At 41.4% G+C, this 12,795-nt stretch overlaps 1 protein-coding gene across 5 annotated transcripts in view; it reads right to left on the bottom strand.

The window, feature by feature from the left end:
- LOC105468772 (UV radiation resistance associated) overlaps window positions 1-12,795 on the bottom strand; it is a 325,660-nt gene that overhangs the window by 256,184 nt on the left and 56,681 nt on the right. For all 5 annotated transcript variants that reach the window (XM_071075322.1, XM_071075321.1, XM_011719113.2 and 2 more), the window contains one exon: window positions 6,868-7,029. In XM_071075322.1, coding sequence (XP_070931423.1) covers window positions 6,868-7,029 — 162 coding nt within the window. The remainder of the gene's footprint in view (window positions 1-6,867; window positions 7,030-12,795) is intronic.

Genomic DNA, 12,795 nt, shown 5'->3' with positions numbered 1-12,795 from the left:
TGTTGTTTCCAATTGTTGGCTATTGGGTCTATTTTGTTTTGCCAATGAATCTTGGGCCAGACTTGAGAAACAGCCTTTATTGTTAAGGTATGACACTTCTGAGGTTTCAGTGGAAAGCCTGGTTGGTTGGTTGGTTTGTTTCCAGATGAAGTCTCACTCTTGTCCCCCAGACTGGAGTGCAATGGGGTAATCTCGGCTCACTGCAACCTCCACCTCCTGAGTTCAAGCAATTCTCCTGCCTCAGCCTCCTGAGTAGCTGGGATTACAGGCGCCGGCCACCGCGCCTGGCTAATTTTTGTATTTTTAGTAGAGACGGGGTATCACCATGTTGGCCAGGCTGGTCTTGAACTCCTGACCTCAGGTGATCCGCCCGCCTCTGCCTCCCAAAGTGCTGGGATTACAGGCGTGAGCCACTGCCTGGCCTAAGCCTGGGGTGTTTACCAAATCCCTTTAAGTTGGACTCAAACTTCTAATTCTATCCCCTTGTGATGGAAAACACCTGAAATCTCTGCTCGATTCTTTTGGCTTTCTATCTACTGCTTTCCACTGGGCTCCTTGGAGTCAACTCTGCTTATATGTTTTTTTTTTTTCTTTTGAGATGGAGTTTCGCTCTTGTTGCCTAGGCTGGGGTGCAATGGCATGATCTCGGCTCACTGCAACCTCTGCCTCCCAGGTTCAAGCGATTCTCCTGACTCAGCCTCCTGAGTATATTAAAGGGATTACGGGCATGAGTCACCACGCCTGGCTAACTTTGTATTTTTAGTAGAGACAGGGTTTCTCCATATTGGTCAGGCTGGTCTGGAACTCCTGACCTCAGGTGATCTGCCTCGGCCTCCCAAAGTGCTGGGATTACAGGTGTGAGCTCACTGTGCCTGGCTGTGCTTATATGTTAAAGGGTCAGGCCAGACCTTTGGAAAGAAGAGGGGCATGGAGTGGGTAAGCCCCCAAATCTGTATATAGACTTATTTGGGGGCTTACCCCCCTTTGTGCCCCTCTTCTTTCCAGGATTTCCCCTTCCATTTCTAGTCATTTTAGCAGCCCCTAATTCCACCCTTTAACATCTCAAGCAGCTTCCTGCTTCCTAGAGATTTCTGCCTGAGTCCTAGCTTCCATACACTGCTCAGACTGGGGAGTACCATCAGGAAGAAAGTATAGAAAAGGAGATTTCCCCAGTGTGGTTCCCATCTAGCTAAGGGAGGAGACCACCCCTCATATCGTCTTATGCCCAATTTCTGCCTCCAAAGAAAGAAGAAGTAAAAACTAAAAGGCAGAAATGAAATCCACAGGCAGACAGCCCGGCGCTGCACCCTGGGCCTGATAGTTAAAGATCGACCCCTGACCTAATGGGTTCTGTTATCTATAGATTACAGACATGGTATAGAAAGGCACTGTGAAAATCCCTATCTTGTTTTGTTCCCATCTAATTACCGGTGCTTGCAGCCCCCAGTCACATACTCCCTGCTTGCTCAATCAATCACGACCCTCTCATATGCACCCCTTTAGAGTTGTGAGCCCTTAAAAGGAACAGGAATTGCTCACCTGAGGAGCTCTGCTCTTGAGACAGAAGTCTTGCCAATGCCCCTGGCCGAATAAACCCCTTCCTTCTTTAACTCGGTGTCTGAGGAGTTTTGTCTGTGGCTTATCCTGCTACATAACAAGGGTGAATCCCGTCCAATTTCGGACTGTTTTTGTTTGTTCTGCAGTGATTTCAAATCCTTGTTTTAGTTTTTTATTTTTTTATTTTATTTTATTTTATTTTTTTATTTTTTGAGACGGAGTCTCGCTCTGTCGCCCAGGCTGGAGTGCAGTGGCCGGATCTCAGCTCACTGCAACCTCCGCCTCCCGGGTTCACGCCATTCTCCTGCCTCAGCCTCCCGAGTAGCTGGGACTACAGGCGCCCACCACCTCGCCCGGCTAGTTTTTTATAGTTTTTAGTAGAGACAGGGTTTCACGGTGTTAGCCAGGATTGTCTCGATCTCCTGACCTCGTGATCCGCCCGTCTCGGCCTCCCAAAGTGCTGGGATTACAGGCTTGAGCCACCGCGCCAGGCCCAAAACTGGCAATTTCTTATAAATTTCAACATACATTTACCATTAGACCCATCAATTCCATTCCTGGAGACTTACCCAAAAGAAACACAAAGACCTATATTTAAATATTCATAGTAGCTTTATTTATTATGGTAGTGGTTACTCAACTCTATCCATTTTTCAAAATGAATTGCACACTTTCAAAAGGGTGAATTTTATGACATGTAAATTGTACCTCAATAAACCTAACTTAAAAAAAATACTTTATTCAGAAGTCATTAACCCCTGATTCTATACAAGCTGGTCTAAATATCTCTTCCTCATACCACTCTCACAGCTCTCTATGAAGGTATTCATCAATCATCAGTATACCGGGTCTAAGAACCTTGTCCTACAAATCTCTGGATCCTTAACACAAAGAACAACGCCTGGTAGAAAGTATATGATCTATCAATGAACCTAACTGATTCTGGCTATTATCCTAAAACGTCTTAGCCTCATGTTCCTCCATAATAATAACTCTAATCTTATTATTAGCAGTATGTTACTTGTTATAGCTATTTTATAGATAAGTTTTGACTTTCTACAATGATCTTAAGTTTCTATCTGGCTTTAAGGAACATGTTTTGTTTTTGTTTTTGTTTTGAGACGGAGTGTCACTCTGTCGCCAAGGCTGGAGTGCAGTGGCGCAATCTCGGCTCACTGCAAACTCCGCCTCCCGGGTTCACACCATTCTCCTGCCTCAGCCCCCCTAGTAGCTGGGACTACAGGCGCCTGCCACCACACCTGGCTAATTTTTTTGCATTTTTAGTAGAGACGAGGTTTCACTGTGTTAGCCAGGGCAGTCTCGATCTCCTGACCTCATGATCCGCCCACCTCGGCCTCCCAAAGTGTTTTTTCTTTCCTTTTTTTTTTTTCTGGTCTCTGTTACTCAAGCATAACTAACTTTATACGAAGATACCTGAATGCCAACTCTCTGAAATTAGGGCGGGTTAGATATAAGTTCAGCTGGGTATGTCAATAAGACCACCACCAAAGGAACGTGTGACTTGGAAAACATGATGAAGCCCATCTTCGCTGACCAAAAAAGCCCTTCAGGCCTAGAGCCCTGCAACCACAATGTTAAGAAGCACCATCCTCCACGAAATGTAGATACTTTCAGATAGAAGAGAAACAAGTACTTAATATCAGAGTCTATCCACAGAGAGCCAAGTATGGCATGTGGGAAGATAGTGTATATACTCCAGTGCAGGAATCTGGTTTGTCAGTCTAAAGGCAACAAGTACCTGGTAGCAAAAGAGAAAACAAAGGCCCTGGCCTAAACCAAAAGTCATTATTTTCTAAGTTTTAATTAAGATAATCCCTAAAACAGGGGAAAAAAAAAATGTATTTTTTTAGATGTTTAAATTGTAGTTTAGAATGTAGTTTAAAAAAACATATACATTATATGCACTGTTCTGGTCACTATAGGACACAAAATTAAAAAAATGTTAAGAGCATGATCTCACTTGTCTCTGGAATCTAAAAAAGTTGAACTCATAGAAATAGCAGAAAGGTGGTTAGCAGAAGCTGCGTGGAGGGGAGGAGGCTTGGGAAGATGCTGGTCAAAGGATACAAAATTTCAGTTAAATAGGAGGAATAAGTTCAAGAGACTACAACATGGTGACTACAGGCAAAAAATTTAAAAATCAAAAGTATGGTAAGCAAAATGAGCACAGAGATTTTTCGGGTTTTTTTAGATTTTCAGTTTTAGTTTTAGTTTTTTTTTTTTTTTTTTGAGACAGAGTCTCACTCTGTCACCCAGGCTGGAGTGCAGTGGCGCCATGTTGGCTCATTACAACCTCCACCTCCCGGGTTCAAGCAATTCTCCCACCTCAGCCTCCTGAGTAGCTGGGATTACAGGCACGTGCCACTGCGCCCAGCTAATTTTTGTATTTTTAGTAGAGACAGGGTTTCACCATGTTGGCCAGGCTGGTCTTGAAACTAGGCCTCATAATTCCTAAGCCTCATAAAATTTAGAAAGCTTGGCCATCATGAAACTTAAACCCCAGATGGCCACAGATAGCCCCCCGATGTTCCCAGAACCCAAACAGAAAGACAATTCCGGGAAATAGCCTCATGGGGTCCCACCCTGATAGCCTCATGAGGTCCCACCCTGATAGCCTCATGAGGTCCCACCCTGATAACCTCATGGGGTCCCACCCTGACTCAATGTCCCCGATGTTCCCGGAATCAGCAATTCCAGGAAAGAACCTCCTAAGGTCCCGCCCCAACCAATCAGAACAAGATACCTTGCTCAGGCCATAGACAGACCCAATTACCACGCGCCTAAAGCTTTGTTTGAATTTCGTGCCCTAAGCTGTGTTTGAACTTGTGTTTGCCTATATAAACAACCTGTAACAAGCACTCGGGGTCCCAGGGCCAACTTAGAGCTTGGGACCCTAGCGCGCTAGTAATAAATAACTCTCTGCTGTGAATCTCGTGTCGGTGATCCTTCGCGGCGACCCCTGCCCAGGAGGGAATCGACAGTTCGGTTCCAACAGTCTCAAACTCCTGGCTTCAAGTGATCCTTCCGCCTCAGCCTTCCAAAGTGCTCCCAAGGTTACAGGCATGAGCCACTACACCTGGCCCAGATTTTCAGATTTTTAATCTGAAAAAATGCAGAATGAAATTGTTTCTTTAGTAAGAAACATCTCAGAAAGTAATATATTGAATAAATATGAAGAAAGCATCAAGATGTTTATAGATAATCCATGACTAATATTTCATGGTTACCTTTAATAGTAGTACCAGAGGCATAACAAAATAGAAACAGGATTCATTCCAAGGTGGGGTGGGGGGTTACCAAGGACCACATGTATATACCAGTGCAGTACATGACAAAAAGAATGAATTTTTAAATCAGCCAGACTTGAATTTAAATTTTAGCTCCAGCTGTGTGATCTTGAATCATTTATTAAAGTCTCGGAGTCTCAATTTTTTTCATCTGGAAAATAAGGGCAATAATATCAACCTTCACAAGGTTGCTATAAATATTAATTATAATAATCTATATCTGATGATAGCAAATAGGTTTCATTTCATTTGCAATTCTGACAGATTCCTAGATTTGTCCTGGAACACTGTTAGAAAGGATTCCGAAGGCCTCGAGCGGTGGCTTATGCCTGTAATCCCAGCACTTCAGGAGGCCAAGGCAGGAGGACTGGTTGAGCCTAGGAGTTCACAACCAGCCCGGGTTGTGAAACATAGCAAAACCCCATGTGAAAGGAAAACATCTTGGGCCCCCAAAATCATTAAGGATTTTGGAAATTAAGGATCATTAAGGAAAACTCAAGCTGGAAACTGCTTAGGGCACCCTGCCTCCCATTCTATTCAAAGTCACCCCTCTGCTCACTGAGATAGATGCATATCTGATTTGCCTCCTTTGGAAGGGCTAATCAGAAACTCAAAAGAACGCAACCATTTGTGTATCACCTATCTGTAACCTGGAAGCTCCCTCCCAGCTTTGAGTCTTCCTGCTTTTGTTTCAAGTTGTCCTGCCTTTCCAGACTGAACCAATGTACTTCTTACACATATTGATTGATGTCTCATGTTTCCTTAAAATGTGTAAAACCAAGCTGTGCCCTGACCACCTTGGGCACATGTCTTCCTGGGGCTGTGTCACGGGTGCATCCTATCTTGGCAAAATAAACTTCCTAAATTAACTGAGACCTGTCTCACATTTTCACACCCATCTCTACAAAAAACAAAATTAAAAATTAGCTGGGCATGGTGGTGCCTGCCTGTAGTCCCAGCTACTTGCTGAGGCAGGAGGTATTGAGGGATTCAGGCTGAGGCAGAAAGGATCGCTTGAGCCCAGGAGTTCGAGGCTACACAGCTATGATCACACCACTGCACTCCAGCCTAGGCACCAAGGTGAGACCCTATCTTTAATTTAAAAAAAAAAAAAAAAGAAGAAGTAAATAAAAGAAAGGAAGAAAGAAAATATTATGGAGCTACTTTTGAGCCCAGTTAAAAGATAACTGTAGAGGCCAGGCACAGTGGCTCACATCTATAACCCCAGCACTTTGGGAGGCCGAGGCAGGCGAATCACCTGAGGTCAGGAGTTCGAGACCAGCCTGGCCAACATGGAGAAACCCTGTCTCTACTAAAATACAAAAAATTAGCTAGGCATGGTGGCGCGTGCCTGTAATCCCAGCTACTTGGGAGGCTGAGGCAGGAGAATCGCTTGAACTTGGGAGGCGGAGGTTGTGGTGAGCCAAGATCGCACCATTGCACTCCAGCCTGGGAAACAAGAGTGAAACTCTGTCTCAAAAAAAAAAAAAAAAAGAAAAGAAACTGTAGTAGATTAGCTACATCAGTCATGGGTACAGCAAAGGTGGAGAACCAGCAGCAGCATATAATCCAGGCGCGTCATCCTGTGCTCAATAAATAGTAGTTGTTCTTATTCTTGGAATAACCCTACTAGTCAAAAGAGAGGTATTTAACATGATATTCCATATTTCAACTTAATTTTCAGATTCTAGGTGAGGACATCCAGTAAGACAGAAAAAGCAAAATGCTATGAGAAAGCACATTCTTTCCTAAACACACACACAAATCTGTCTTCATAAATTTCTTCAGATAAAGGTATTTTTTAAACTAGGCAATGATTCAAACATAACAACATAAGTAACATAAGTAAACAATAACATATGTAAATGATCATCAAGGTCTCTCTCAGTGATATAAGTAAACAGTCATAAGTCTCTCTTTATAATAGGAAATGTAGAAACAGAAAGGTTAGACAGGTTAATTTGGAGATGACAACTACTTGAAACCACAGTCTAAAAATTACCTGCTGACCCAAGTATTTCAGCCCATCCAAACAGACTTTCCATTCAATCAACAGCTGGTAGATGTTCTCCTTTCCACCCCATATCTTCACCACGAAACAAGACACAGATGTATCAAGACGGTCTGGCATAATTCCAAAATCGAGACTTCGCCACGTGGGATTCTGCTCATGAAAATGAAAACAGGCTTTAGGACAACTCTACTTGTTTACAATTATTTCAATTAGGTGGCAAATCATTTTGTTTTTCAAAACCAAAAGACCTCATAAATACATTAAATTGCAAACTTAAGTAAACCAAGAAGACATTACAATTAACATAAAAGGGTGATAATGGTACTTTTGAATTTCTCTGCTTACTTATTACAGTTATTAGAAGAAGCGATATTCCCATTTCTCACTTACATGGTTTCATATGGTAATTCATTCATTTATTCAACATTTAATACATGATTATTAAGAGCCAACACATAAACAATGCCCTCAAAGAGTCTCCAACTTACTGCTGGATTCAAACCTCCATTTAAATAATTACACTGTTTTGTGCAAAGTTCAATAACAGAATTATGCATAAGGCTACACAGCAGCAGAGAAAGGAAAAATAAACTCTGACGAACAGGGGAAGATATCACAAAGGCTGCAAAACCTGGCTTTTAACAGACAAGTGGGCTTTCACCAGATTAAAATAAGGAATTTCAGGAAAAGGGGGACACAGTATGAAAAGGGCTCAGAGGTGTAAAATGCCAAGGTGTGGTCAGGGCATTCAGGACTACTGCTGGACCACACAATACAAAAGTGGCAGGACACAAAGCTGGACAGACACACAAGGAACTGAACTGCAGGATCTTTTATGCCTTTTACTAGGAGGGAATACTTCACTCTGTACAACAGTGGGGCCATTGAAATGTTTGCAAGTTGAAAATAACAAGGTCAGCTTTATGCTCTGAAAGAACATTATTTCTCATTAAGAGAATCATCCAGGGAGTTGAAACCCTCTCTGAAAAGTGAAAATGTTAAGGAGCTTTCATAACATCAAAGGAATGAACTACAATGTAATATGTCAACTACTTTCACTTATTTCCCCTACATTAAACATAAGGGCTTTCACTGCTGAATGTAAACAAAATCAACCTATGAAATTACAAATTTTCGTATTATGTAAATCAGTAAATCAAAGGGTCTTCAGATAAGGGTAACTAACTGTTCTTGGCTTTGTGGCAGTTTTTCTTCCTGACCAAAGTGTGAGGTGGGAGAGGACACTGAATACTACCACAAATAGCACGATGACAACCTAGCATGCACATTTATGCAGTCAGTTTTATACTGGATTGTATAAAACTAAATGCTAGCCATGCATGAATTTCAGTCTAAGATCAACAGAATTCCACTCTTATATGACCTCTACTCTGTATCTCACTATAACTGTTTTAGCAGTCCTGCTAAATAGGGGCAGAGATTCATCTAAATGTGAAGCCAACATTAAGGTCTGGGATTAACTATGCTGACCCACACTACAAGAAATGCTTACAGTTCTTCAGGCTAAAGGGAAACAACACTGGATACAGACTTGGATCTAAGCGAAGGAATGGAGACCACTGGCGATCGTAAATATGTGGGTAAATATAAAAGACTATATGGCCCAAGGGTGAATGGAAGGGAGCCATCCATTTCTGATAATGACGGGACAATCCTTTCATTGAAAACTAAAATGTCAGCTAAAATATTTTTTAAATAATAATAATAATCACCCTTAACATCAAAGAATTTCCAAGTCAAGGAAGAAAGAGCCCAGAGAGGTAAGTGGAGATCCAGAGGTCTTTGTTGTGAAGTCATGACAGATCTATACAAAGCCGTGGCTTTGGTTTTCTTTTTGGGGTAGAGACAGGGTCTCACTATGTTGCCCGCACCAGTCTCAAACTCCTAGGCTCAAGCAATGCTCCCACCTCAGCCTCCCAAAATGCTAGGATTACAGGGGTAAGCCACTGCACGTGGCCAGTTTTGGCATTCTTAAAGGAAGCAAGGACATAATTCAAGAGCCAGGCCCAGGTCCCACCCATGACTAAAAAATGTCCCTCTCCACACTGAGCTGGAACCACAAAAGGGCTATACCCCTAAACAGCACAAGTGAAACTAAATCCACCAAATCCCTACCCACAAATGTCTGTAGGGAAGGTTGCCATGACGGGTAAGAGGAGAACCTTCCTTGGAAGAAGAAATTACACAGAATGCAGCAGAGACAAAAAGAACAATATTAAAAAAAAAAAAAAAAAAAAAAAGGTTTAAAAACATGGATGACAGAGTAAAAAGATCTGATATGCATTTAGCAAGCAGTCCAGAGAGAGACAATGGATTAAGGAAGAAGGCAAGGAATTATTTAAAGAGATAAGTAGCAATTTCCTAGATTGATTTAAAAAAAAAAAAAAAAAACTAATTCACAAGTTTAAATACCTAACAGGTCCTAAGCAAGATAAATAAATCCACATCAGAACACATAAAACCAAATAACTGACAACCAAGATATCCACCTAATTAAAATATTCTTCACAAATCAGAGTAAAATGAATGCATGCTCAGACAAAAAAAACTTGGGAGTATAACACTAACATATGCTCACTAAAGAAAATCCTAAAGGATGCACTTTAGGCAAAGTAAACTCAGAACATTTTTGCTGCAAGAATGAATGAAGAGCAAATAAATGGTACCTACAAGAGTAAATCTAAAGGAGGGGTAGGATGTCTGAAGTGATAAAATGAGTAGCTCAGCAAATTTTTCCCCCAAAAAGCAACAGTAAAACTGGATAAAATTCACAATCTACTGGCAGAAGACACTGGCTTGAGGTATCTAAGCATAAAGTCGCCAATCACTGGGTGACCACTAAGCTATGCAGACATAGGAGTAATCACTAGAAATGTGGATGGGCTTCGGAACAGCAGCAGACCATCACCCGAACAGAACCACTGGCTTGTGGAATAGCTTTGAAGGATCACGTAGCTTCAGCCTTTCCTCTGGCAAATGAAGACAGGCAGAGTGGGAGAGAGGAAAGTGCTATAATGAACCATGCTGTTGAATTACATAATTCCCTGTGTCTCAGAATCATCAGTTATAAAACTATCACCTCACAGGGTTTTTATGAAGCTTGAACAGAACAGTAATAAAAAACTAATTATAGCAATAGCTACTATTTTAATACTTACTAGCGACAGTCACTATATAAAGTATTAATAATAGATAAAAAGGGCATAGAGAATGCTTATTCTGGCACATACAAATATTTAATCTGCTGAATAAATTAGCCTTGTTAATCCTAACAATAAATCCACATGAAGTAAATAAGACAATCTGTTAATTCCAATAGTTAAGACAAAATACCGTATTTCATCAAATCCAAGACGTCACCAATCATAAAATGCATCATAACTTTATATACAACTTAAAAAGAACTGATTTTAAGATGCATCTAGATTGTGCAGGAATGTTAAATTGTGAAAAAATTAAAAATCAATAAAATCAATAAAACACAGAAGCTGAGTCTTCTTGCCTAAGGTCACTTGGTAAAAATAGTATCAGAATTTGAATCTAGTTCTCTAGAATTTGTCTAGTGTTCATTTTGTGTGTGTTTTTCTTTTTTTTTTTCTTTCTACCAAATTACAAAAGACAGAATTTAGAACAAAGCGGGGCTAAAGAGAGGGTCAGCAATTTCCTTATTTTAGATCTCACAGCCAGAGGCAGAAACAGGAAGAAAGAACTCTGCCCTCTGCCTATGCCCTATTCTCCAGGAGAAAGGAACTGGGGAGACTCCATAGGTCTCACACTAGCTCTTGCTGCTCCATCACCAGACTCTACCGCTGATGAGGGCTGAGACAAAACAACCGACTAAACATACTAGCAAAGCATAGACCACTACTACAAGAACAAAGCATTCACTACAGATTAGCTAAGAAGGAACTGGCCCTCCGCTGGTTCACCCAACTGTCCACCAAGGACACTGAGAAACCTGTAGCTAGGAATGCTGGGGAAAAGCCTTCTAGCCTGCAGCCTGAGGATGTGCCTGCTCCCCTGGAACTGAGTACCCTTCACCAACTCTACCTTATATGAGTAATGGCATCATTTGTGAGCCATTTACTGCATGGTGAGCACTATAACTGATTTAATTTAACATGAACTACAGGACAAACAAGCAAGCTGCGTACAACATAGAGACAAAATGAGGGCTTCCTCTAGCTTACATATCCTAGGAATAAAAGCAATAAAAGGGACCTTTGAATTTGGCTAGTCCACCTCAAGTTCTGAAATAAGGAAGCTGACAGCCTCTGGTGGGAGCCCCTCCCTGCCTCTACCCCCACCCATTCTTTTCCTGGTTAACGTTTCTGTAACTACTAGGTTTCAGTTCAAACACCTCTTCCTCAGAAGCCTTCCCAGTTCTCCTCTTAACTGTCAGCCTTCTCTCCCTTCCACCCACTGTGAGGTTGGGGCTTTTTTTGCTATTGCTTTCCCAAGTAGATAATACAGTAACCTGGAGACAAAGTAAGTATTCAAATATCTGCAGAATAAATATATATATATATATACCTATTCCTGGCACTTTGCTGCAAGAAGACCTAATCACTTTGGGGTTGAAAATATTAAATTTAAGTCCAAGACCAGAAAGCACAGCTTAAGATTCATTTGGAAAAAGTGATTCGCTTTCTCACCTAATATGAATCATGCTTTATAAACAGAGAATAAAAACCATTTTACTCATTTTTACTACTGGTATAATTATTACAAGAAAGGGGGAACAATGAAAGCTGTGTGTTCACTGATGTCCTTGGGGCTGGCTGCTGCTCCTCTATGCTCCCATAGGAACCTGTGAGTGGTTAACTTTCTTATGGCACCTGGCATGACACATCACCATCACTGATTTTTTTGCCTGTCTTCCCCTCCAGAACGTGAGCTCCTCAAAGGCAGGGATTTCTACCAGTGTATTTATCCTCTACAATATCCAGCACCATTACCAAAGGTTCAGTGTGCCAGGTACTATACTACTCATTTGACTATATATTCTTACTTAATCTTCACGAAACTCAAGAATCCTATAAAACAGACAGCATTATCCCAATTTTTCAGAAGCTGATGCTAAGAATTATGAAGTCACTTGTCTAAGATCACATGGTTGGTTATACCTGGAACAGGAAGACAAAGTCAGTATCTGGAACAGGAAGACAAAATCAATATCTGAAAATCATGGCAGCAGGCCGGGCACGGTGGCTCATGCCTGTAATCCTAGCACTTTGGGAGGCTGAGGCGGGCAGATCACAAGGTAAGGAGTTCGAGACCAGGCTGGTCAATATAGTGAAACCCCATCTCTACTAAAAAATACAAAAATTAGCTGGGCGTGGTGGCATGCACCTGTAGTCCCAGCTACTCAGGAGGCTAAGGCAGGAGAATCACTTGAACCTGGGAGACAGAAGTTACAGTGAGCCGAGATCACACCACTGCACTCCAGTCTGGGCGACAGAGAAAGACTCCATCTCATAAATAAATAAATAAAATTTTAAAACATGGCAGCATTAGATCACTTTTGTATATGAGGAAGGCCATGTTGTGGGGACTGAATAATGGGGCCTTATGTCCCACACAGCCCCTGAAGGTCAAGTGTAATATAATCATTACTGTTCCTCATGATAACCTTGAGTTGATGAGAAAAGGTTGAATAATCTTCCCTTATTTAAGAAAGGGGAGAGGAAGGAAATCCATTAAAAGACAACATGGATATGAAAAACTCAAATGGTAACATTTTACTAAACTGGAATTCAACAGATCACCAACTCCATTTATCCTTGAATAGTCAAAAAGAAGATGAAAAAGGGCTTCTTAACTATCAAGTTAGATCAAATATATCCCATCAACTTTTTTTAAAAGCCTCCAATACTTGTTCGGGATTTGTTTATT

The sequence above is a fragment of the Macaca nemestrina genome, chromosome 12 (genome assembly GCF_043159975.1).
Source record: "Macaca nemestrina isolate mMacNem1 chromosome 12, mMacNem.hap1, whole genome shotgun sequence".
Classification (NCBI taxonomy): Eukaryota; Metazoa; Chordata; class Mammalia; order Primates; family Cercopithecidae; genus Macaca; species Macaca nemestrina.
This window is presented reverse-complemented; position numbering and strand designations above follow the sequence as displayed.